The sequence below is a fragment of the Passer montanus genome, unplaced genomic scaffold (genome assembly GCF_014805655.1).
Source record: "Passer montanus isolate IOZ18808 unplaced genomic scaffold, ASM1480565v1 scaffold63, whole genome shotgun sequence".
In the NCBI taxonomy this organism is placed as follows: domain Eukaryota; kingdom Metazoa; phylum Chordata; class Aves; order Passeriformes; family Passeridae; genus Passer; species Passer montanus.
The window spans coordinates 3506455-3533581 of NW_024371371.1; the positions used below are offsets into that span (position 1 = coordinate 3506455).

The window sequence follows — 27127 nt, forward strand, 5'->3', positions numbered from 1 at the left end:
TACAGGATCACCCAGTACCAGCACACATGACTGTCTGTTTGAGACATCCTCCTGGGCTCTCCCTTAAGGGTCACTGGGAATGAGCAATGAATTGAGGCACTAGTAAAATGATGCATTCCACTGCCTGAATCCTTTTGTGAAAGAAAAGGGGTCTGATCAATTTCTATTTACCTCAGCACACTTCTGGTTTGAGGATGGACTGTGGGGGTTTCATCGCTGCCTAACAGAGAACACTAATGCTTCCATTCATGCTCCATGTGAAAACTCGGAACAGGAATTCGGAGAGATAGGAACAAGAAGGAACAGATTACTATCAAGCACAGCTGACAGGAAGCCATTGGCCCTGGAGAAGGTGAGGCTGCACTGATCAGACAGCAGCCGTCTGCGGGAGAGCGTTTCATTAAACAGGGAAAACAAGCAGGACCGTGCGCCGTGGAGCGGCAGCGCTGGTGACTCATGCGATTGAACCGCCCTGACTCGAACCTGTTGAAGCTGCTGGCCCAGCCTTCCCTTTTCAGCATGAATTCGACTAGAAACGTGGCAGAAGCCCCCGGGCTGTTGGATAAACACGGAGAGAGCCCATCCGTGCGCTCAGGTGCAGCAGCAGCAGCAGCAGAGGGTCGGACGGGCGGTGCTGCCGCAGCTCCGAGCGCGGCACCTGTCGAGCCCCCGCCCTGCCAGCCGCGTCCGCGTCCAGCCCCAGCCCTGTCCATCCCTCTGTCCGTGTCCATCCCTCGGTCCATGTCCATCCCTCTGTCCGTGTCCATCCCCGGCCCTGTCCATACCTCGGTCCGTGTCCATCCATCGGTTCATGTCCATCCCTCGGTCCGCGTCCATCCCCGCCCATGTCCATCCTCGGCGGTGTCCATCCCCGGCCCTGTCCATCCGTCTGTCCATGTCCATCCCCGGCCGTGTTCATCCCCCAGTCTTTGTCCATCCTCGGCCGTGTCCATCCCTCTGTCCGTGTCCATCTCTCTGTCCGTGCCCATCCCCGGCCGTGCCCATCCCCGGTCCGTGTCCACCCCCGGTCCGTGTCCATCCCCGGCCGTGCCCACCCCCGGCGGCAGCAGTGGCCCCGGAGCGCTGCGGCAGGGCCGGCAGGGTGCCCGTCTCCCCGCAGCCCTCCGGCGGTACTCACATGGCGAGCGGGCTGCGCTGGCTCCCTCTCCGGCAAAGATGGCTTTCGGCTCCGCGCCTGCTGCCAGCCGGCTCCTACAGCGGCAGGCGCTGCTGTGGGGAGAGGAGGGGAGGCTCCGGCTACTGAGCATGCCTGCGCCTGGCATCACGGGCGGGAGCAGGGGCGAGGCTCGCAGCGCCCTCCGCACCCGCGGCCCGCGGCGGGCCGGGCACAGCGTCGGGCACAGCACAGGGCACAGCACAGGGCACAGCGCCGGGCACAGCCAGGGCCGGGCACAGCCAGGGCCGGGCACAGCACAGGGCACAGCACAGGGCACAGCACAGGGCACAGCCAGGGCCGGGCACTGCACAGGGCACAGCACAGGGGCTCACTGCGGCCGGCAGCCGGGGGACAGGTGGAAACCACTGGGTGTTTCTCTAACCACCCTCCTTCTGCCTCTCCTCGCTAGAAAGAAACATCTTTAAAAGGAAGAGAATGACGGAAGGTGCTGCCCGATCCCACGCTGTTGTGAGTGTTGTTTCAACCACTTGTGGATGAAAACCCACAGAGCAAATCCAGAGACAGATAAGCTACCAGATCAAGCACCGATTCTGGAAAGGTTGTGTCTCAGAGGAAGTCCTTGCCTCTGGCTTAGACATCACCTCACACTCACCCTCGATGCAGGCATCCAGCCTCACCCTCCATGAACACCAGCACCTCCCTGGCATGCCCATTGCCCTGTGCAGAACTGAAACTCTGGAACAGCACATGTTCCTCTGCATTCGAGCCAAGGCCTTCACATGCTCTAAACAGAGGTGAAGAAATAAGAAAGTCAGCAGGGTTTTTCAAGAAGTGGCATTTAACACTGCTGCCCCAACAGTACCTTGTTCACTTGTAAAAAGATGCTTCACCTGTCGCTGCCTTCACTAATTTTCCGTGGGTGTCAGTGGCAGCCAGCACTGGCCATTCAAACCAGGTATTTGGGTAAGGCAAGCAGCTTTGCTAGGTACCTAGACCTCAGATCTTGGGGTGCCTCTTGGGAGTCAAGTGCAACAGTGTCATCAGATCAAATCCATGTTTTCTGATGTGGAAATCTAAGAAAAGGTGAATTGTTCCTCAAAGCAATAGGCAAAAGCACCACAGCTACTGGGAGCAAGCAAGGCATCAATCTCCATTCCTCAACTTGTTATCAACCAGCAGTATTTTAATGCAGAATGTCGTCAGGGAATGTGACATCACCCACAGCCCAGACATCAGGACACACTATTGCCCAAATCCAGGCTCAGGTGTTACCAGAGCCTGACTCACATGTAAGCCATGGGCTGTGAGCTCTGAAGGGACCCAGCTCCTTGGGGAGCTATGGAACTGACAGTCACAGGAACCCCTCTCCCTTCTCCTCTGCTGCCTGAGAGCTTGCTCACTGCATTAGACACTCCTCATACCTCCTGCCACTGCATTCTGCCTCTTGTGCTGGAGCCAATTATCTGCACAAATGAATAAATGTCACTTTGGGCAGCACTTCGAGCCTTAGGATTTTTGCTCACGTATCACACTCATGAGAGCCTGGCCATAAAAACTTTTCCTGATGGAAGTAGAAAACACTTCAAACTGTATTTTCTCTATGTAAAGATGGAGTTTCAACCAATTGGTACACCCTGATGACAATCAGGAGATTCCCAACTACCTTCAAGCTTTATCCACCCACAGATTACTCAGCTCAGCACTTCTCATCTGGAATTCCCCCATAACTCCTCCCTCCAGAGGAGAGTTTACTTTTCAGACATCCTAGACAAAGATACACTTATATCAAATATTATATATATGATTGTTTATATGATAGATGTATATGATTATTTGTGTGATGCCACAGCAGCACTCACACTCAGGCTGGCACCAAACACAGAATGTCCCTGCTGCTACCAGGGACATTCTCACCTTCATCTTCAAACCCAAGCCACACCTGAATATTGAGAAAGTGATAAGTCATGCCTGGCTGGTGAGGCCAGGAGCTTCTGGGACAGAGAGACCTTCCACCAGACCTTTCTGCCCTTTCTGTTTTCTCACTTCCAGTCATTATTACATGGAGGGTAGAACAAGTGCTGTTGCCAGACGCCTCAAAAAAAACCCAAAAAACAAAAAACAAATTTCTGTTTTCTCACTTCCAGTCATTATTACATGGAGGGTAGAACAAGTGCTGGTGCCAGACGCCTCGAAAAAAACCCAAAAAACAAAAAAACAAAAAAAAACCCTTTTAAAAACCCAAAAAAACCCCAGAAAACCCCCCAAAACCAAACCAACCAACCAACCAACAAAAAAAAAAAAAAAAAAAAAAAAAAAAAAAAAGCAAACAGAAAAAAGCCCACCAAACCAAAAAAATCAAAAACCTGGAAGACTCCAAACCCAACCTATTGAAATGTTTTACTATACAAACTATCCAGAGCAAATGATACAGTGTTTATGATGACCCCATGGCAGCTTTTTCCTGATTGAAAGGGAACAGAAAATACCCCCACAAGCATAAAGGTGAAATGGCAGTCAGGAAAATTAGAAATCAGAAATTAGCAGAAATGTTCCACTACAGGGAAAACACCTCAGACCTTGTGAGCACAGGGCAGAATGAGCTGAAGCTGCAACAGTGCCCCACATCATCTGGCCATGACTTCCTCCAGAGCAGTACCAGAGTTCTCTAAACCAAATTAAACAACATCATTGCACTGTAGCTGCTAAAAATAGAATTTCCTACCAGCTAATGAAGGCATCACCATTCCAATCCAAGAAGGCTCATGATCCTGAGGAAAATCCACAGCTGACCTGGGGGACATTTCCTTTAGCCCCATATTCCCTGGAGTTTGCAGACTGCCATTAAAGGTCACCAAAGCCTCTGGTGTTAGAAGAGATGCAGAGACACCCTGTGGTGGCAAAACTAATACGACCAGAATGAGTTCAAACAGCTTAAATTTGATTTAAGTCACAGAACTGAATCAGAAAATCTGCATCCTAGTGACACAGAGAAATTGTCCCCCGGTTGCTGTTCAGGTACTTTCCTCTCTCCAGACCTCCTTTCCTGTCTGGCATCTTTTGCTCTGTCTGTTTGCACTGCCACGAAGATTTTCCCTCTTATTCTGTTTGGTATGATAACAACAGCAGGATCGGGGCTGGGGCAGTTGGAGGGATGGTTATGGAAATGCTCCACTTCTGGAAAATAACTTCCTACATCTTCAGCCTGCCTCTCTTGGGTATGGAAAACAATCAGGCTGCTTTGCAAACTCTTGGGGCTTTACCCCATCCATAATTTATATTTTGTTCTGAAGCAAAAATTTGTCAATGAGGGCAGTTTCAGAGCCACCAACACACTGCTGAGGATGTCCCAGAATGAAAGCCACCAACAACCATCATCAGTGGAAATCACTTCTGCTTCTGGAGTCTTGCAGGTGCTAGAGCTTGCTTACAATTATCTAGGGACCACCTGGAGATAGAACACTGAGGCTCCTGAAAATGTTCTGTACTGCTGTTACATGACCTTCACCTGAGAGAAACTTATTTGCTCATGGATCTGCAAGTAGGATCCCCACTCAGAAGAGTCTCCATGTAGTCCATAGGTTATGGAGTACCCATACAATAGAGTAAATCTCAGGGCCAGCCACAGTAACACCGCTACTGGTTACTTTGGCTCACAAAACAAAACACCATTACTGCTAAATAGGAAAGGTGAGAGCAGTTAATTGGTTTATAGAAAGCAATGGTAATTAAGTTTCACAAGATTTAAGCAGAAAAGAAAAGCAAGACAAATAAATCAATTATTCAAATGCTGCATTTTCACATCTTCTGATCTGGCAATGCATTTAAACTAAGTATAGGAGGAATTCCCCCTAAATCATCACAACTTATGCCACTCATCTTTAAAAGATAAATTAAACACTATACATGTGCAAAGTACAATTTTCCAGAAACTATTGCTGGAAAGGATTAAGAAAATATCTGTTCTAAGTATCTTCAATCCTTTGTCACCAATTTCTACATGTTTATTTTAAATGGCTTGTTTTCTTCTCTTGACTTTTTAGAAAAGTGGAATTGGCAGTAAATGACGCAGCCTTTGCAGCTCACTTCTCAGAGGTAAGGCAGATGCCCAATTGCTGCCTTTATTAGCCGCAGGTGGTCTGTTCTGCAGGGCTTCACCTCAGCACCACTGCTTGCCTAAAATGGGTCTTGCATTTGCAATTATTTTGTCACAAACTAAAACCTCAAGTCTTTATTTGTGGGGTGTGTAATTTTCTTTCATTCAGAACTTTTATTCATTCCTTCATAGCATATTAGTGCTTTAGTGATAATTTCCTTTTACAGGTCACTGAAGCATTTGTAATTTCTCTCACAAATTGCCTTTTCTGACATTTCTCTGAGAGATCCAAGTCCAACTTACCTGGGTTCTGTTAAACCCTGGGTGGCTCATTACCAAGCCTGAGGAGCATAGTGTGATGCTCTGTGCTCCTTCAAGGGATTTACAGTTCCTTGTTAATGTGCATTAATGGATAATTTTGAAAACTTTGCAGCTGTGATCCTGCAAAGCATTTGCACAGTGAGGCCCAGTCCCTCTGGCCTGTGTGTGTCCCTGTGGTAAAAACTGGCTACAGGGAACTCTGCTTAAAAGTCTGTGAGGGCCTGAGGAAGGAGGAGAAGAAGAGTAAAAGAAGAAAAGTTAAAAATGGTTGCCAATTTTGTTTTTAAGCCTATGAGCTTCGTGCGGTTTGATTTAGAAGATTTGTGGGAACTATTTGTAGCAGGCAGGAACGAAACAGACAGAGGAGGGGGGAGCATGACCCTTCGAGTCAAGCAACCAAAAGTTAATGTAATTACCAAATATGAAATGTGGAGCAGAGGGACTAATTCGATCAGAGAGGCCAAGGGGATAATTCTTGGAGACAAAGCATTGCAACACGGAAATGCGGGCTAATCAACTGCTTTATCAAAAGAAAAAGGAAACAATTTGCAAGCCTTAACTAAAATCCCCAGTTGGTTCTTCATCTTTTCAGGGGTCTGGTTTTTGCCTAGCAGTGTTTGCTCCATCTCACATTTGTTTTGCTGCCCCTGGTCCCTGCACAGAGCTGCTTTCCTGGCTCCTGGCTCTTCGCTTGTGTCAAACGACCCGACCCGCCTCTACTCTCGGTTTAAGGAACTCCTCAGTCATGAAAGACAGCATGCAGAGGGAAATATTCATTCCATTTAATGTCCAAGCCTACTTTCCATAATTATCTGGAATAGAGCAAGACTATCCAGAGTCACTTTGTGCCTGCAGGATTTCTCAGAGCAGGTATTTGCCTCATCTGATGGAAAGCAGCTGCTCAGTGATCTCCACTGGAGTCCTGCGTGCCTGGGTCCCTCTCAGGTCTGTAGAGCAGCAGATCCAGACTTCACCAGCTACAACCCAGCAAAGCAGAGGTTTTCAGACTCAGACTTCTGCTTCCAGCTAAGCAGGTGCTGCTGGTATGACAGATAAAACGAGCTGGCACAAAGGAAAGAAGGAACTGACAGAAGAAAGCACAGGAGAGGGGAAGCACGGCCGAAAAAAGCGAGAGCGGCTCTTCAAGAAGAGATTTTCTCGACTGAGCCTCTTCTCTGGGCCTCCCAAAAATAAATTGTAAGTACATCTAAGATTATATTTTGCATACATTTACAAAAAAGAAATTTTGTGAGTATTTCCAGAGCAGCTTTGGAAGAGCCACAGACCTCTTGTCACCTCTGTTGGATTTAACTGTTTCACAAACGAGGAAACACAGGCTAATTGAACAACTTGAGCTAAAAACTATGAAGTCACTGGCAGCACTAGAGGTGAAATTAACTTCTCCAAGTCTTGTGTGTCTGTATGTTTATCTTATATCTATTTCCCTATGCCTCGAGCAAGAGATTAGCAGGGGCAGCATCTTTGCTTCTCCAGGTAGACACCAGCACTACCACTGGGATGAACCCACTGTTTCCAGCAGTAATTAAAAAAAACATTTAAAATTATTTTGTTGCACCAGAGCTGTAACTCTGCAGCACAATGGAAAATGCCAATGCATGAGCAGCAGCAAAAATCACTGTTCAGCAAAGTTAATGATACTAAATTTCTGAAAATTCATAATTAATGTCTGTGTTCCTGCAGTAGTGCCTTTATACTTACTCTTTCCAGTTAGAAGGAGACAAAGGGAAACAAATAATAACAAAAAAGACAAACAAATAATAACAATTCATTTTTTTAACCAAAGTAAGCAAAAGCAAAGATTACTTTGAGCTTACTGCTTTGTGAATGTATTCATTTTGAGTTATCATTATCATTCTTATGGGATTTGAAATTCTCTTCTTGGGTCTTTCTCCCTGGTATTATTCTTCCTTAACATGAAATATCCTGAGTGTATGCTAAGATCAAGGAGGGGCTTCCAAAAAGTGTCTTTTCTCATCCAAGAGCTGTTTTCCCTACAGATCTCCTCAAAGGAGTCTGTCTTTGGTAATTATCATGAAATTACCGTCTTAGCAGGAAGTGCACGCAAGTCTCCACAATTACTCAGCTAACTGCATTAGCCTTGATAGCCGCAGCAGCTGGTTGCAGGCTCCACAGAAGATTAAAATGCACTAGCAAGAAATGAACCCGAGAGCCAGATTTTTCCCTCAGACTGATCTAATTGCAGCACAATTAATACCAAGGGCTTGGTGCGGGGATTTTTCTTGCTACACTGCTGTGGAACTGGACAAGAAACATAGTCAAACATCCAAGAAGTAAATTACTGCTGTGAAATGTTCTCTGTTGTTCATCGTTTTACTGAAGAGTGCATTCAGGAGGCAAACACAATTGAAACAGTAAAATTCTGTTTTCTGAACATTGATCCTTATTTGTTTGTGATAAATATGGATTTTCTCCAGTTTGACCTAAAAGAAAAAAAAATTATAAGTTGAACAGTAATCTAGTAACCTCCCATGGTACTCCCATGTTAGTGGAGAGAGAGTCAGCCTCCAGACTTTAGTGGATCTATTCCTACAGACACACTGCACGGCAGTGGGTTTTAAATGCATTCCAGCCATCAGGGCGTACAGACCTTCCAGAGTGGTGCAGCCAAACCAGATCATCTCTGCAGTCAGCACTGATTCATGAGCTCTGTAAGGGATTGTGTGGGTAGAAAGAAGGGTATATCATTTGATCAGGAGAGCTTTCCTTTCAGTTCTTCCATCTCTGGCTAAGGCCGGTGCAATACTGGCCAGCACTGGTGTGCACTGCTGGTGCACACAAGTGGGACAAGAACATTTGTGATGGTGATGGGGAGCACGGGGTCAGACCCAGACCTCTGTGGAGTTTGTGCAAACACATGAGGCTCAAGCCACAATCATGCACAGAAGAGTTGCACATTGAAACTCCTACCCCATTAGCTGATGCCACTCCTTTATGGTTTTGTTTAAATTATAAAAATTTTTTAATAATTCTATGCTCTAAAACTAATGCCTTGTCACTGCCACCACAGCACCAGAGCCAGACTCTCCTTTTTGCTGCCCATCCCTGCTTTTCCAGGTGGCCACACACAGCACCCACTCGTAGGGTGTCACAGGTACAGCCTCTGAAAGGGTTGAGAAATCAAATTATTTATGAATTTACTAATTCTTCTGCTGTCCAAACCCATCCAGGAGTGCACAGGCTGAGCTTGTCACCTCTCTGCGTGCCTGTGTCACCGTGTCACCTGTCTCTGTGGCACCGTGTCACCTGTCTCTGTGTCTCTGTGGCACTGTGTCACCTGTCTCTGTGGCACTGTGTCACCGTGTCACCTCTGTGTGCCTGTGGCACCGTGTCACCTGTGTGTGCTGGTTGCAGCCCGCAGGGAAGGAGCCCGCTGGCAGAGGACAAGCGGAGGTGCTGGCACAGGAGAGGCGGCAGGCGGCCGCAGGAGGAGCCATGCTCGCAGCCGCAGCTCGGGGCCCCGCGGCGCTCCGGGAGGATGTGTCCGAGCTGCGAGATCCTGCTCTGCTGGCCCTGCGGGACCCTGCACTCGCAGCGCGGCTTCATCGCCCACAGCCTGCTCGACCACTACGACAGCGCAGCGCTGCCCCGCCGAGCGCCCTGCCGGGGCATGGCAGCTCTGAGGCCCTGAGCGCATCCAGAGCCAAGGCTGGATCCATCGGCCTGAGGGATCCCGGGCCTGAGCGCATCCCAGAGCCAAGGCTGGATCCATCGGCCTGAGGGATCCCGGCCCTGCAGCCGCCCCGCAGTTCAGTCTGCACGCATCACTCATTTAACCAGCACAAACCCGGTAAACAGAGCTGCAACCTAAATATTTCTCAGCTGCTAAGGACAGGGAATTGTTTCAGAAATATTGTCCAGAGCCTTCATTCTCCTCTCAAGGAAACAAAGATTATCCCATTGAGCCGCAAACACGAGCGTGACGATTTCATGCACAGCCACTTGCAATGCCTTTGTTTGCTTCAGTGTTGTTTGTGGTCTGGAATATTAAACGCTTTATTTTTAAATTAACTACTACAGAGACGCAACTTTATGGGGGAAAGGGGCTTCTAAAAGCTGTCCTGGCCACAAGGATTGCAGCTCACATCTCAATTCCCTCCTAGAATTTCCAAACTTTCACAGGTTTTCAATATCTCAGTTGTGATCCTGCACCTTGTCTTAAAAAAAGCAGTGACAATCACAACTCACAAAGTAGTTAAGCCTCCTTTGAGCTCTTAAAGCCTGATCTGTATTTTCAAGCAGCTCTTCAAACAGTGCAGTACAGCTCCAGACACCAGGCCAAGGCTCTGGGGCAGGGGTGGGTGGCATTAAGCTCCAGGTGTACAAAAGACTTTACCACTGCAGAGTTCCCAAGTACAGGTGAGGGGTGGAAGGAACCTCGGGAACAGATGGTCCCAAGTCCAGCAGCATGCACCTTTTCCTCCCATGCCAAGGGGCACACACCTATGTGCAGGATCAATTCCTTGCTCTTTGGTACAGAAGAGGCTAAACAGATGTAGTCTCCCACAGCCATTAATATTAAGGGTTCTTTTATTTAGCCAAGCAGAAGAACACAGGCTGGGACGTTTGGACCTTCATTTCATCTTTCCTTTTCCAAAATTCCAAAGTAACAAGTCCACAGGGAAAAGGACTCTATGTCCTTCCCACTCCTCGTTTGGAGCTGTTCCAATTTTGTTCAAATTAATGTCTGGTAAGGTGACTGGAATCCAGATTTTTTTCCTATCTCTAGGGAATACTTGGCTATGACATCTATTCTTGTGGTTTGTTTCCAGCCCCCCAGGAAAGGGTTTCAGCAGGAGGAGTTCAGAGCCCCATATACAACATTCTGTGCCCCAGAGTATCCTGAACAACAGTGCTCAGCTCCCTTTGTGCAATGTCAGACACTCAATGCTCCTCATGCAGAGACCATTTCAGAAACCAGACTGAGCTGCTGACAGCTCCCAGGGCAAAGCCTATTAGGAATTTCTTGTAGGAGAAAGCTGCAGGCAGGACTCACAAACTGGAGTGAACCACTGCCAAGTTCCTCCTTTCTGCCCAGACTTCAGTGGTACTGCACATTGCCAGCAAGTGCCCAGACCTCCTGCCCAAATGCAGACTTGAGATCTTACAAAATGAGAAATGAGATCTTACAAACAACCTTGTGCTATAAGGGCCTTAATTCCTCCAAAACCATGTTTCCATGGTGCTTGATTGTCACTGCTGCTCATTTTCAAAAGTCAACCAGGACCTGGCAAGCCAGAATTAACCTTTCACATTTCTCTGGGACTGCTATTCCTAAACTGGGACCCTTTACAGCTCTCCCAAGAGTAAGCCATACCACTACTTTAAGAAATATAAAATCAACCCCATTCCTCATCATCAAGCAACCCAGAGGAGACTTGTCCAGAGAATCACCTGAGGAAGAGCAGGGTGACAGACTGAAAGGATGAAGGACTAGCTCATCACAACAGCATCATTTTAAATCCTTCAGTCTCATACAGTGAAATCAGCTCAAATAGGTTACAACTGAGCCTTTATCCAAATGTTCCAGAAGGGACAGAACAAGGAAAGTTCTCTCAGCATCTGCCTGGTAGGATTTCCTGTGTGGCTCCTGAAAGACACAACAAGCTCCTCAGGTGGGTCGTGAGGCTGGAAAGGCACCCTAGGAGCAGCAGTGTGCAAACCGAGCTCCCTGAGCACAGCAGCTCTCTCCTGTCCCCGATGGACGCTGCTGTGCTGTGCTGGCTGAAGGACAGCTGCCAACACGGGCAGGGTGAACCAATGCTCCTGGCAGGACCACCTCTCCTCTCCTCCATCAGCCATGGAGTCATGCTTGGGGAGAGTAACCACAACACTTTTGTTATGCACTGAGGCAGCACCAACAGTTTTGTACTTGATTTCTCAGCAGCTGGTGAATTACTGCACAAAGCCTGCTGCAGAGATCTGCTTGGTGCTGTTTGCTCCTACCACACCAGGTTCATGTGTGTCCATGGAGGTCAGGCAGTAGAACCACACCTTGAGCTTAGCCTGGCTTTAATCTCACCAGCCTCACCACAGTGAGCCCCTTTTGTCTCCAAAATCCCCAGAGCCCTGTGCAAACAGTGAGGCCCAACAGCAGCAGGGCACTGACCCCTCACATGGCAGCACCTACTGACACCTGTGCACCAGAACAGCTCTGCTCCCTCGGCTCTTGGAGTGTCATGCCAGACAAGTCATTTTTTAAATTATTACATCTCAGCAGAAAATTTTGGGCTTAGATTTTAAAGCTGGCTCAGACACATAATTACACTAATACAGTATATTGTGAAAGAGTAATAATAGAAATACTGATTACACATTTAAAAGATGTAGGCTTGAAATCATCCTACAGAATAAAGCTACAATATAGCCTGACATATCAATTATTAAGAGCCTCTACTATTTAATTATCTGATTTCAATAGCTCTGGGAGATTAAAGAGGAATATTGGACTCTTTTATATGAAATACAGGAGTGGGCTCTGTCCAAGGCATTTGCTGGAATGTGAGTGACTGGACAACCAACACCACACCACTGCCAAAAGAACCAATACAAGCACGGGAGGGAAAGGAAGCAGCTCCACAGCTGAGGGACAAATGCATGGAAGTTCCTTCCCTGGAAATCCCACACAGGACAAGCAGGAGTGTGAAAGCAGCAGTTGTCACCATTTGTAACAAAATAAATGATTCAAGGTAGAAAGCCAACCCATCACGTAATCATGCAATCAGTAGTAAACCTGAACAAAGATCATTTACACACTGCATATACCAAATTTCAGCCATGGTTTTTAAAGCAGCCCAAGCAGCTTTCCCCTCTGCCAGATACAATGAAGGGTTTGGGAAGGAAAAGTCATTTTTCCAGTGGACATACACAAAAAAAGGTAATTAATATAAGACCATGTGAACTGAAGATTCAACACAAAATCTTTAAATTCTATTATTATAATCTAACCATTTGATGACTTCTGATTTCAGAAACTGGTCTAAAATAATATGTTCTGAGTCAGCCCAAATTAACTTACCAATTTATTATTAGAGCTGGATATTGTGAGGAATTACAGAAATAATCAATGGACTGATGTGCCAAAATCCAGCCTTCTCTTGAATGACAAACAGTGTCAAAGTCTCCTTTGACTTTCCACAAAGTCATTTATTTATTTGTTTGTTTTCTGAATGAAAGTCTGTATGCCAGAGGCTGTAGCAAGTATGATGAAAACCAGGGAAAGTGGTGATCTTTTTACTAATACAATTCAGCAAACCAGGACTCTGCTCAAAACTTAAATGAAGGGATCACAGAATCAGCTTTGGTGCCCTGGTAAATGCTGCTTCCTGCCAGGTCAGCCTGGGTAGCATTGCTGTGATATGGGATCTCTTCTCAGCTATTTGAAGATCAATTCACAGGAGGAAACCACTTCATTGTCTTTGCTGCCAAACACAAAAATAGACCATTTAACTCGGCTCTAACTTTCTTTTCCCATTCTTGTTAATTAATTGCCAAAAGTAAACACAGAGAAGGTAAAGACAAGCAAGACAACACAGCCATTGAAAGACTATTAACAAACACAAACACTGAGCAGAAGCAGTTTTTCCCAATCACCTCTAAATATTCCTCAAGGAACAGAGGCAACGGGATTTTCTCACCATCTCAAGTACTTTTACAACCTGCATTGAAGTCACATCCAAAATCCCCCCAACCATACCAAAAGCTCTTGACTCAGTGCAGTGCCCCGGCGGTGCTGGAGGCAGGGACGGTGCTCCTGCAGCTCACAGCTCCCACCTGCAGTGGTGCAGAGGGGAGCCTGAGGCACAGCCTTGAGTGCCACGGGATGCCGGGGGTGGCACAAGGAGCCCAGCTGCCCTCGGAGCTGTGGAAATAAAGGAAATGGAGATGCCAGTGTGCTCCCTCCTGCCAGAGCCCGTCCACACCAGCCCCAGGCAGCCAAGGGGCACTCACCAACTACATCTCAAAGTCCTGGAAAAGTTGATGTCTCCCTCAGCAAGGCCAGAGATGTTCAAGTGCTCTGTCTCACAGAAAAACAGGTGTCTGGGAATGGTTCCTTATGCAAAGTCACATACTGTGAATTACCTGAGGATGTAATTACTTCTTTCAGAGCTGTCACCTGCACTGCAGTTTCTTTTTAACTTTCTTGCTGCTATAGAAATAATAATAATTTTAAAAAGAACGTGGCACACTTGAAATGGTACTATGTTATATATATTAAAAAAACAGCCCTAAACCAAACAAAACCAATCCATGTAACACTTGTTACTTTTAGAATATTCTAGAAGTCTTTTCAGAGAGATATGCCCATAGGGTGAGGAGAAAAGAATCAATGCCCCACACAGAACTGACTCCAGGTAAGTTCTTAACCTCTAAAATAAACAGAGAAACCCCAAAACAACAAAACCAAAACACTCTCAACAAAGTAAAACCTACTTTAATTAAATTCATACATCATCCAACATTTCTATGCAGAACAACTGTTTAGTCAAAAAGTAAATATATATGTTTAATTCTCTTTCAAATGTCCACAAGAATCAAGAGCTACCAGTGCTCCTTGGAGAACAGGCAGTAGTTAAACCTCTCTTGCTGATGTTCAGCAACAGTTTGTTACATCTTTTAACCAGCAGTTCCCTATTGCACGTAACAAATTTGCTCTCCATTTAAGCACCTAAAAGCCTGGTACCTCACTAAATAAATTAAAACAAATCCAGTTTCTTCAGCAACCATCTTCAACATATATATCTCAGTAAAGCAACATTCCTGCGAGCTTTTAATAAATAGAGAGAGAAGATCAGTGACTGCATTGGTGTTCGGTGGAATGATCTTTCCCCATAAACTCTTGCTTCTCAACCAGTTGGGGTTTTTGGTATGTATGCTTTAAAAATCACTTTGTTTTGTATATTTAATGAAAACATCCCTTACATAGGTCAGTACATTTCACAGGAAAGGACTGATCTGAGACAGGAATTTCAGTGTAGGGCTGGAGGAGCTTCTTGCTGGAACAAAACCAAATTATGCCTCTCTGGGAGCTGAAGGCAAAGCCCCAGAGGCTGAGTGGGAGACTGTAACCAACGAGGAATTCTCAGGCACGTTTGGAATTGGCCTAATTTTCCTCATTCTGAAGGGCTTCTTTTGTGTGTTAAGTCAGAGGAACAAAGCTGTGCAACCCTGGACATCCGGATGCTGCATCACATCTGTCAGGTCTCCCCCACCCTCCACAGCCCCACCCTTCCCTCAGCAGCAGCACAGACACGAAGCAGCTCCCTGCAGTACAGTGATACCATGGTTGCTATTTACAGTAGAATTAATGCATCTGTGCCAGTAGGGCAGAGGTCATAAGAAAAATATATACAGTATGCTCATTTTTTAGCCAGATTAGGATATAAAATAAAAATTTACTCTTCAAGTCCTAACTTTAAACGAAGAACAGTTCTGTCAGAGGTCTTCAAACCTCCCAAGGATAAGTTAGAGCACATTACCCTAACATATAAAAACAAGTATTTACACCTCCATGAAGTACCGAAGAATTTTTAAAAATGCCTAGTAGCTCTCAGCGTGCAAAGTCAGCAGGAACTGATTATCCAGGATGTTCACTAACTGTAGAGACAGTCTTGGAGTCAAGCATTCAAAAGCAGAGTGCAAAAGACTCAGGAATTATTTCGGTCCATTTGTTTTCACTGTTGTTTCCTTTCTTGTTTTGGATCATTTCATAGAATCACAGAATGTACTGAGCTGGAAGGGACCCATCAGGGTCAGAGTCCAACTGCTGGCCCTGTGTGGGGCTCCCCAAGAACCACCCTGTGCCTGAGAGCGTTGTCCCAGAGCTTCCTGAAGTTTTGTTGGTCCATACCACAGAAACCCTTTACAAACACTTATCAAGGTAACCTTCAGCTTAGTGCAAATGCCAGAATCTCCTAGGACCTGTAATCCTTTCTGACAGTGTGAGCCATCCAGTTCACTTTAGTAGTCCAACTTTCCCGCAGAGCTTCATCAAACTTTTGCTTGAACTGTTTTAGTGCTTCTTCCTCACTCTTCCCTAAGGCCAGGGAGTCCTAAGGCAACAGGGAAACAAGGACTGTCAGGAATTTTAAAATGCACAGTTAAAGCCTCCTTTACCTTTCAACACAAGTGTGTTTTGCTCTCCTTTGACACTTTTTGTGCTTACTATTCATTGAGAAATACATCAATTGGTTTAAATAATAAATCATCCTGGGTTTAAAGATAAAACTGAAAGAGAATGAAGCAAATAATTTTCACCTTTCCAGGTCTATGCTTGTGCATGAGCCAAGATGTAAAATACCCCTGAGGTGACTCCATTTAAGATGCACAGATACTGAACTTATCCTCCGAGCACTAGGCCTGACTACAGACCTTGTCCTATAGAGCTGAAAAAGAAAACTTCAAGGACTGTGTGAAAATCTTCACAGAAATGAAAAACAATGAAAATGTATTAATCTTGGAAACAAAAAATCACATTGTGGAAAAATGCTGAGTCCTGCTGAGCTGTAGCTCTTACTGTACCTTGAGATACTGGATGTCCTTGACAGAGGTGAGCTCTGGCAGCCCTGCAGTCAGCATCAGTGCAAAGAGGGTAATGAAGAGGTTGCCGTGCTTGCGCAGGATCAGGTAGGCTTCCTCACAGTACTGCCGGAACCTGTGTGGGGAGCAGGGAGCACAGCGGGGAGATCACACACTGGGCATGTCTGCAATGTTCTCTGCTTAACTGGTATCTGCAAGCTGTTATCTGTCTGCCAAACACAGGCTGTGGAACACAGCACACGGAGAGAGGTGCCTGCAGAACCTGTTTGTGCATTCCCACACACACACCCCATGTCTCCCCAGAGAGCCGCAGTACAAAACACTGCCAGCTGCTCTTCACAAAGAACAAAAGTGCCAGAGATGGTCCCACCTCCCTGAGAATTTGTTAGGTGAAATTCCCTGATGATCCCATAGGGTGGGCTACAGTGGAAAAGCCAAAGCTCTATTGCAATCCTTCTAATCTCTGTCATTTCTAATTCCTTCCGTGGTCAAAACTGAGCCAGCTTCCAGGGCTGGTGGATTACAAGCACATGGCTCCTTGTGGCCAAGCATCCAAGCAAGACCATCATGGGGCAGCACAGTGAGCATGCCCTGGTGGACAGGAAGGGCAGGAGGGAGCCTCTTCCCAAGGGCAGTGCTTGAACAACAGTCTGGAGCCCAGAGCTGCTGCAGGCAGAGCTGAGCCCAGCAGAACCTGCCACCTCCTACTGTGGGAGATCAACTGCAGAGCTGCAGCTTCTGGTTCTGAAGTCATCTGTGCATATTCCAGCTCAGGGAGAGCAGTAGATAGCCCTGTAAATGCATGTTGGCACACTTCCACACAAGTGCAAATGAGCAAACCAACCCCAGGTAGGTTCTGGTATGCTGGAAGTTATCTCAATTACAAGTAGACCAAAGTAACACTCACCGACCAAATTTTTCAGTGTTCCCTGTTTTTCCTTGTTGAATAACATGAATGAAATCATAGGTGAGTATGAAAGGTACCCGTTCCCTTTTAATTCCAAACTTGGACTTGAAGTTTCCAAGAATATGCCCAAAATCTATATGAAAGAGCTAAAAAAACCAAAACAACAAAAAAAAAACCTAAGTGAAAAATAATCTCTCCAGCAAAATGTGTCACTTTTCTAATATCTCTACAGGATGCAGGTATCAAGAACAGCTAACTCCTAATGTGACTCTCCAAAACCCATGGTTTCAATCCTTTGGGAGCATTTGGTTCTAAACCACTTCAAGATTTAAAGCCAGTAATAACATCCATACACTTCTGGGTGATCACTGCAGCAAACGATTCTCTCAGGTTTAAGATGCTGCTGCCCCAGAGAGACAGCTTGGTGGCAACATCAGACAAAAATGAGCCCAAGGATGAGCCCATGAGGCTGAACATCATCACATCCAAGGCCTTCCCACACAAGGACAGAGGCAAAGGGAGCAGAGCTGAGTTAATCTGAAGGACCCTGTGGAAGCTTCCCCATGTTAGAATTGAGGTTAAGGGCATTTCAGCTTTCTTCCAGGAAGTACAAACTTAAAAAGAGTACTGCAAAATGTCTGTAAAACTCTCAATTTTATAACCCTTGCTGATTTTCTAGGAAGAATAATTTCAATTAAATCAGACAAGTTACATTACAGGGTAACAATTAAGAAAGCACATGTCTAGGACCCAGGCTCTGAGTGCACAGCATTGTGCTGGTGCTGAGTTCCACACTGAGCATTTCTGCAGGGCTGAGCTGCACAGACTCACTACAGAGAAACCACACTGCTCCAAAATGCAGTTCATGGATTTTTAGGGGTGGTCTTTTGCAAAATACCCTAAGATCACTTTTATCCAATGAATCTGAACCACTATAAGGCCTCTTGGATGTTCTGTAAAAGCTCTGCAGAACAGCCTCTCTCCATGCAGAATTGCTGATGGACCAGGCTGTGCTCTGTCTTTCCCCCAACATTACATCTCCTTTCCTTGAAGCTCTCTCCAACCCTCAGTGAATCACAGACATCAGTTCTAACCATGTGTGCCTTTCTTTTCACCAAGGCACAAAAGAAATTACAAGTTCTCAAGAGAACACTTCCACACCAAGGTCACCAAAGGCATTCTACCTACAGAAGGAATTTTTACCTGCCCATTTTTCCTGACCATGATATTGTCACTGTGTCTGTCACCAATTCCCAGCACATATGTAGCTACACAGTAGCCAGCACAAGACAGAGTAAATTCTTCAATGGCTCGATCCAAGTCCTCTCTGTAACCACAGAGAAAATTGTATTAGTGCACACTGTTGGAATTCATGTCATGCTTTGGCCTCAAAGAGGATTTTGCTTGTTTAAACCAGAAGTCCATTAGGATGCTGCAAAACCAGAATTACTTGAGAAAAAAATACTGTAAAGGTAGCTGTGGAGATCAAGCAGTATGGAAGACAACATCAAGGCTTAAGACACATGTAGTTTCCTTGGGTTTGTTTGTGCTGCCAAATTTAATATAACTTACGCAACAGCACACAGCCAAAATGCTGCAAATGCCAGGCCCAAGGGTACCACGAATCTCAGGCAGAATTTGACATGCTAGAAAAACACTTAGCAAGAAACCACACCTTCCTCCAGACTGAAAGAGAAACTTCAGAGGAATTTTGTAGCTTATACCATAGCTGAGAGAGTAAGTGCAGAAATTACCCTAAATTGTATTCCTTCAGCCAGTTCAAGAGCGCGTCCTTGTTGAAGGCAGCAGCTGCAGCAACGTTGCTGCTGTTTAACTGAATGTCAGCAATGGTTTCTGAGCTAGAAACAGCCTCAATGAGGCCAGAGTGATCTCCAGTTGCTAAACAGCCATAGGGCAGTATCCTGCAAGGAAACACAGAACCACGTCAGAACCTAAAACTGTAAAATGCTTCTTTAGTGTCTTCAATGTTTGCAGATGGCTGAATGCTCATGTGAACAGTAAACTCTCAAGGAGCAATACACAGGAATTATTTGTAAAGGCTAAAGACCAGCAATACATTTTAAACGTTCCTTTTTCCTATTTTGTATATAGATACACAGAAGAGAGACACTTTAAAAAGCCTAATTTTTCCTTTTTACTGGAACCCAGTTTCTTGTAACTTCCCAGGACGAGCCACAGAGGGAGCCCTGTGCCTGCATTTGTGAATTCATGCCCGGACAGACCCTGACCTGCTCCAGTTCATTACCCATAAATTATTGCTGGAAATGCAAAAGAGCATCTTATCCTTTTCCACCATCTTCCTACTTCAAAGGAATATGCTAGAAGTCCTTCTTAATATTAACATAAATAATGTTTTCCAGCTCATACTAAACTGAAGCATAGAAACCTAATGGAAAACAGGAATACATCTCTAAACTGGCTTGGTACCTCAGAACACACCTGTACATTCACACACTGTGACCAGTGAAAATACCTCTTACCATGTCAGTGCATTACAGTGAGACACAGTTAAAGATAAAAATCAAGCAGAGATGTGCATAAATATATTTTCCCAATACACTTCCTCCCTCCAGTTGCTTAAAAAGCTAAACAGAATGGCAACACCCCATGAGATGGTAGCACAGCATTTGCAAGGGAAATTTACAGCAAACTTTTCAAAGGCAATGCATCACAAATTGAGGTGTCTGCTCTTGTGCCAGGCAGCTCAGGCCAACAATATGATCTCAATTGTGGTCACGGTCCATGGCTAAGAGAATGAATACCAACTAAAATCTACACTGCAGTACACAGGTATAGACCAGCACTCACTGACTTACAGATCTGTATAAAAGAACTGCAGGACATGAAAACTGATGTGTGTACTACCTTCAGATGTAGACACACACACACATATATATGTATAAAGCTTCACTGCTGGTGAAGCTGTAATTAGTATTTAGATACAAAACTATATATATTCATATACATATAAACTTTAATATAAGATATTAAATTTAATAGCTACAAAGCATAACCACATCTCTTAATTGACACAGCCTATTATTCCAAGCCATGGAAGAAAAATAAATAAAATTCCTTACAAAATTAAACACAACCTTTTTGCCTTATAGCTATCAGAGAACTGAGCAGTTCTCCACCAAAGGGATAACATAACTGAAGTAAGTACTGATGCCTTGGAGTGCCTACCTAGAACAGAGGCTGGACAAGATTAAGAGAATAAAGTGGGTATTTATTAAAGACCTTCAATACCTACACCCTGGGCAGTCACAGCCTCCCAGAGGCTGCACCCAAGCTGGACAATGGGCACCAATTTTTCAGACAATTTTAAGTTTGGTCCATTTACACACCAGGGGTTAATCCTCCAATTACAGATTCAGCTAATGAAGTAATTTACCTCCAGTTTGCTCCCCCAATTCACTTTTGTTTATACTTTTGGGGCCTGAGACAGTAAAGTATCCTTGGATCTCAGGCCCAGAGGAATTGTTTTGTGTGAGCAAAATGTGAAGGCAGTAACTAACACTCTGTATGGAGTTATGCACTAATAGAGTACAGGATCTGAAAAATATGAAAGCTAAAATCCTAAGGCATCAGAAGCAGTGAAGATACAGACTGGGATTCTCCCCTGCTGGCAACAAAGTGCACGGAAAACCTGAGGGTATTTCAAGAGCACTCAACTTCAAAACAACAGCAGAAGTGCAGGCTTGGAACCTTCTTCCCGTTTCTGTTCGGAGCCCTGCCCAGTCCCAGCCCTGTCCCCAGAGCAGAGCTCTCCAGGAGCTGGGATGGTGGCTTGGATTGCCTCTGGGCATGGGGAAGCTCTGCCCATCCTTATCACCGCAGCACAAATGGCAGCCAAGGCTGGCCAGGTTAAAGTGCACACTGGCCTCCTTCCATGGCACCGCAACCCACCCCGCTCGCGGCTGAGCCGGGCACACGGCCAACAACTTCCCCTTCAAAAGCAGGCAATGATGAAAGCCTGCAGCCCCTGGAGGGCTGTGTGCTTACAACTGCAGGAAAAAACATCCTTGTCAGAGAGACAGTTTGACAGGAGTCAAGTTAGGGACAAATCCTCTGGGCCCTTTCCATCTCATCCTGGTCTTTCTGACTTCAGCATCTGTCAGCAGGATATGCTCTCAGCTTTTTAAAGCCAGCAAAAGCCATGGCCAGATCAATACTGAAATCCTGGGGAGGACACAAAATTCTCTTCACTCATTTAAAACTCTTCTTTATTTCAAGTGTTTAATTCACCAAACCAGTACCCTTCCAAACACAAAATGCTGGTGATTTATCAACACGTTCTCTGTAACTTCAGGTCCAACGGTTTAAAAATGATGACATGTTAAAGAGTTGTAACAAATACATTTTCCAGTATGTGAACTCTGGAATTGAACTCACATTCCAGTGTGTGAACTCTGATTTCACTCATACACAGCCATGTAACCTCAAATCTCACACATGTAAGGGAGATGAAAATGAAAACCTACTATAGACAGGCACTGAAACAAAAAAGTGTTTTGGAGAACGTCCTGCATCTGGTCAAAAAGTAGCCAAGTATCAAATACTTTTATGACAATTTACCACAGCAAAGATGACTTGGCATAGATCAAACTCCTCAAATTCATTATTTTCTGTTGCTGTTACTTTACTCATTTCTCCACTAACACAACTTTGATGCAATAACAGCGGTAAAGCAGCCCAAACACTTTCTGACACAAAGATTTTCCTGAGAAGTGCAACACCACAGACCCCACAGCATCCTTGGGAAGACAGATGTTGTACTCCTCTGCTGTGACATGTATTTGTAATAGGCCATCTACTTCCTGCTCAGTGTTCAGGTACAAGTTTGTCTTAGAAACTAAGGTGTGGGGATTAACTAAAAAATATAGTTTTTGCTTTGTTCATTTCTCTCTGCTACTTGGATGATGTTTGAGGTAGACTGACCAAAGCAGACTCCTCTAAGTGTCACTGTTTGTCTCAGTTCTGGTCTGTTCTGGGAAGCAGATCCACCCTACACCCCAGGCTTTCCTCAGCTGTGCCCACACAGAGAAAGCCCAGGATGAAGGATTTACAGGAGCATATAGTGCCACCCTCCTGCACACAAGTGTCCCCTCTGGTACAACCCCTGCCCTGTTTGTCACCCACAAGACAAATCAGCTGGCATTTAAATAAACAAGCAAACATTTCTCCTCCTTCAGCTCTAAAAAATCAATATATATTTGGTGTTCCTCTCTAGAGCTGAGAAATCCCACCAGGATTGTGCTTGCTTCAGACACAGACTGAGCTTAGGTTTCATTTTCAATCACTGCTAGAGAACTGAGTGTGGACTGCAGTGCAATTAGATGGGAACTGCTCCTGTCCCCAGCTCTGTGGTGCACTGGCTGCCATTTGATCCATGCCTCATGGAAGCTGGGCAATCTGCTTGTGACAAAACACGACTGATGGGGAGCAGTAGCAGCCAGAGCTGCTCTGACACTGCTGGCATGGGTGAAGCCCTGCTTTGACGTGGATGGAGTTACCAGACTCCACAGTGGATAGAAGTTGAAAAGTGCAAAATCCATTGTGCACCCACAAATGGAAATAACTTCAGGGAAACTAAGGATGATAGAGGGCAACAAGCAATGACTGCACTCTTTGGTATGAGCACGTGGCACTGCATTTTCAAGAAGGTAGCTCTTTGACCATGTATTTTCAGGTGATACCATGCTTCTCACCCAAGCAAAAAGTAACCACTGAGTTCTGAAGCACAAACATGGCAAAGAACTCAGTCCACCGCTGCTGGTTCATGGATTTTGCAGTTGTCTCTTCTTGAGAGAGATGTAGGCTATAAACACAGAGATGCCAAAGCCTCACCCTGCTGGCTGTGCCCTGATGCTCTGGGGTTCTGAGTGCTGTTTTGGCCAATTCTGTTCTCAAGGAAGGTCATTTCAGAGCCTTCTCTTGGCAAGTGCCCAATTACTCTCTTTGACAGACACTGAACTGTAACCCTGCCTCAGTCCCAGGATTTTATTTCATAATGGTAACTATGACAGGATGAATGGAAGGAAGATGCTCCCAGTTAAGCAAACAAATTGAAGAGGCCAAATATAGAACTTCAATTCTCACTAGGAACATCCCCTTTCTACTTTTTTTTCTTCACACAGTTTTAAGAAAAATCTTGGACATCAGAGCTACTTTTTGGTTTTCTTTTGTTGCGTTTTAAAAAAAAACCCTTAGTCAGGAAAAGCATATTTGATGACTCTCATCACTATTCCTGTTTGCTAGGCATGGTGTGTGGCCCAGGCTGGAACCACAAACAGCTTCTGGGAAGGCAGCTACTGAGGAATGCCTCATCTGGGATTCCACAGCTGCCAGAGGCTGTCCTTGCCCCCACATGCTGGATCAGCCTCCTCAAAGTCAATTTATAATGACATAAATGACCTAAGGTTTCCTCAAGTCAGTGTTCAACTTCACACACACTCAACCATCTCATCATAACTATATCTTTCCAGAAACAATTTGTAATTCACATTTCCACCTCTCCTTAAGCATTCTAAGTAACAAGCTGATAATTTTACTTACCTGTGCTGATGTTATGTGCCTTATGTAGTTCCCACTACTATACTTGAACCATAAAATTTTGAAAAGAGCTCCAAGAATCTAAATTAAGTATTTCAGGCAATATTTAAATATAAGTACTTCTAGACTTTAAACAAAACTTAAACACAGAGGATTACAGCTCTTGAAACAGGCATACAAAATTTAATTTATGGCTAAAAATGGTTTCTAATAATATGACAACCAGTACCTTCTTTAGGACTACTTTCCTAAAGTGCAATTAAAATTTGTAAATTATGTTACCTAAAACTGGTTCATAAATTTGGGTGGAAAGGTTTCCCATGTACTAGAGGGCTGTGTGATAACACTGTACAATGACTGATACTGTTGCTCTTAGGAATACTCCAATATTCATTCAAAGAAGTCATGTTTACCTTATCAAGGATACAAAAGCCAGAAAGCTACTTTGCAAGAGACTTTGGAAGATACAAAGATATTTCCAGTTGGAAAAATGCATTCTGGCATCCAAGCAGTGTTTTACTAACAAGAGAAAGTGACTTCAGAGTTGCAGATGTTCCCAGGGGCTGTAAGTGCTGGTGTGAGCAGCAATGAGAGCTCTGCTCCCAGCAGGAAGGAGCACAGGTAATGCTTCCCACAGCTGCTCACCTCGGCCATGACAGCTGGAGCCGCTGGGCACCCCGGCAGATGTGTAAGGGACAGTGGGGAAGGTGCTAAACCCAGGAAAGCTTTATTTCTCAAAGCAGACCCTCCACCCAAAGAAAGCAGCCCTCAGGAGCTCCTTACCGGAGATCCAGGCCAGCCTCTTTCCACAGAATGTCCATCAAGCGCAGAATCTGCAGCGTCAGCATGTCCTGCCGGAGATCTGCAACGAGAGTGACACCCCTGCTGCAACTCTTCAAACCTCCTCGAGCTCCCAAGGCCTTCAGAAAAACACACCTAAAAATACTCACTCAACCTAAGGGTTAAAGTGTGTTAATCATAATTACATCCTGACTGGCAGTGTCTATGCCTTGAAACTCAATCAGAAGATGCTGAATTTGTTCACTGATGTCAGAGCTATTCATGTTTACATTATGGCAATACAGAATAATACCAAATAACTCAAGTGCAAACATGCCAGTGAAGAAGGAAAAATGGAAAGTTTCTAGCTTTGCTTACCATCACCATTTTTAAAGATGATCCCTACAAGATCTCCTCCAAACATTTTGTTGTTGTACACTATCCAGAGAGGCTTCATTTTAGAATCCATATATCGACACTTCTCAACACTGGAAGAAAACATGACAGAAGTCTTAGTCAAATAGGAATAATTGACCTGAAAAGATCTAAATGTGGTTCAGAACATAAGAGAACAGGTAGACTTCCAGTCTGGAAGTACTTAATTGCTCTTTCTGCTTTCATTCTGCTGCTATATCACGAGCACTCACCAAGCCATGAACACATTTGTTACATGTGGAATGTATTTGATACTGACTGGTGAATGTATCTCTACTGCTTAAATCAAGCACCCTCGTTTTCTGAGAAAATTGTTTTCTTCATATCCTTTCCCATGAATTTTTAGACTTTATATTTAAGTGCTGTGGAAAGTTTTGTGGCCTTTGTGCTTATTGTTAAAAACAGAAGCCAGGGATGCAGCTGAATTCACTTTTAGGCTTACATTTCAATATGTTTAGCCATGGTAATGCATTGACTAAGACAGTATTAAGTTTCATGGTGGATCACAGAAATCTTCTAATTTAACTGATGCCTTAACCTCAGAAGATGCCCAGCAGAGCTTCTGTCACTACAGCAGAAGGTCCCTGTGGCAACATGTGCTGAACAATGCAGCCAGAGGAAGTTCAGACACAAATGTGTTCCTCCTCTACTGTTTCCATGCAAAGCCATGGTGAAATTGTGCTCATTCTTTACTTACTGCAGTTCTGAGAGTATAACAGAAGGATTCAGAGGAGACTGGAGGTCAGAAAGTGCTTCTCTGTAAGCATTTTGTTTCAAACACGTATGCATTGCATCTTTGCCTTTTGCTTTGCTTTGCTTCATGGCATTCAGCTTAATTAGACTATTTAAAGTCTTCATTTTATTGAGGGCTTCCACCTGAAAGAGATATTTTATCATTAAGATGATAAAATTAAGATTTGAGATGTAACAATGTGAAATCCCATTTCACAACAAACCAAGTATTAAATAATTTTACAACTTCTTAAAAATGGAAATAATGGATGGAAATTAAGTTGCTCATGTTTCAGAAATACCATTTTCATAATTAACAGAGACACTGATGAGATGAAAGCTCCTAAGCTTTGAGTCACTTTTAAAAGCATGACTTAACATTTCCAAAAAAATGAATGAGGCATTTTAATGTATGACACATTAACACAAATTCCTTCTTCGAAGTACCATTTTTAGTTCCCTATTTCAACAAAGCACATAACATAGGTGCCCCCTAGGTATACAGAAGTAACACAAATATTGATTATTTCATCCTCCAACAAACTGAGACATTGCTGGAGATGAGCTGTGGACGCAGATACTTCATTGTTCACATTAAGTTGCATCCAACAAGGAATGGCCATGTGACCACTTGCAAACAATTTTCACATAACAAAGTATTAAATGTGTGTCATTAAAATCCTGCTTAAGTCAGGCAGAACACAAAAGCTTTAATTGGCTACAGTGTTCAGAATAGCATCTCAACTAAGCAAAGTTTTTGCCTTAGAAGTGTGTAAAAAGTCAAGGCAATTATTTGCAATAATACAGGTGGGTTTAACTCCTTTTCCCCCTTCTGTTTTGCAAAGTTGTTTGCTGTTACAAAATCTCTGAGGAAACTGGTGATGTAAATGTGTAACACTGAAAGAGCAGAGCCCTTTGATAGGGCTAGATAGCACACACAGCAAATATAACTTCTACACCTAAGCAACTTTTTGACCAAATAGTTCTAACAATCAGCTGTGCTTACACAGTAAGGTGCCGAGCAATACACAGATTCTGTAGCAAACAGCAGCAATGTAACAATTATGAAAGCTCTTTTCTATACAAGGAAGCTTCAGCCTGACTTACAAGGTGCTGAGTCAAAACTCACCCCTCCCACAGCCTGAACCCTGCCAGGCAGGATGCTGTGGAAATTGTATGGAGTTTGATTATAAAACTGGGCAGTGGAGAGCTGCCAGGTCAGCCATCTGTCAAAACCAAAAGGGCTCTGCTTTTCCACTATTCTAGGAGCTGTACAAACATCAGTGACAAGGGAACAAAATGGAACCTGTGTTGTACAAACAGGAACTTTTTGAAGTATTTCTACTTTGAATTTCTTCCGTGTTTGCACAGTTGGGAATTTTTTTGCCCCTTCTTTGATTGTACTGACATTTGCTTCCTGTAAAGTGCACAAAAACTTTACTGACCTTACATCTATTGCTTAAAGCATTTCGCCACCTACTCTTTTCATGATTTTGACAATGCTAATGAGCACACATGGAAGAGATGGTCTTTTCCATGTCCTGTGAGCTGCAGCAATAAAGAGCAC

At 44.5% G+C, this 27127-nt stretch overlaps 2 protein-coding genes across 11 annotated transcripts in view; both read right to left on the reverse strand.

Moving 5' to 3' along the window:
• LOC120511240 (vesicle-associated membrane protein 2-like) overlaps window positions 1–1256 on the reverse strand; it is a 54306-nt gene extending 53050 nt beyond the window's left edge. Inside the window, exons 1-2 of one of the 3 annotated variants that reach the window (XM_039728018.1) lie at window positions 1056–1092; window positions 484–555 (exon numbers count right to left, since the gene is read on the reverse strand). In XM_039728018.1, coding sequence (XP_039583952.1) covers window positions 484–521 — 38 coding nt within the window. In that variant the 5' untranslated portion in view covers window positions 522–555; window positions 1056–1092. Of the gene's footprint in view, window positions 1–483; window positions 556–785; window positions 869–1055; window positions 1093–1138 lie in introns of those variants that run through there. The other 2 variants (XM_039728019.1, XM_039728017.1) reach the window with 2 other exon arrangements.
• Window positions 1257–14005: 12749 nt separating this feature from the next.
• Window positions 14006–27127, reverse strand: part of PIK3CB (phosphatidylinositol-4,5-bisphosphate 3-kinase catalytic subunit beta) — a 94409-nt gene continuing 81287 nt past the window's right edge. For 7 of the 8 annotated variants that reach the window (XM_039727983.1, XM_039727985.1, XM_039727982.1 and 4 more), the window contains 8 exons: window positions 25526–25704; window positions 24772–24881; window positions 24397–24475; window positions 18792–18959; window positions 18241–18364; window positions 17038–17183; window positions 16113–16245; window positions 15506–15643 (listed from right to left, as the gene is read on the reverse strand). In XM_039727983.1, coding sequence (XP_039583917.1) covers window positions 15506–15643; window positions 16113–16245; window positions 17038–17183; window positions 18241–18364; window positions 18792–18959; window positions 24397–24475; window positions 24772–24881; window positions 25526–25704 — 1077 coding nt within the window. Of the gene's footprint in view, window positions 15644–16112; window positions 16246–17037; window positions 17184–18240; window positions 18365–18791; window positions 18960–24396; window positions 24476–24771; window positions 24882–25525; window positions 25705–27127 lie in introns of all 8 variants that reach the window. The other variant, XM_039727981.1, reaches the window with a different exon arrangement.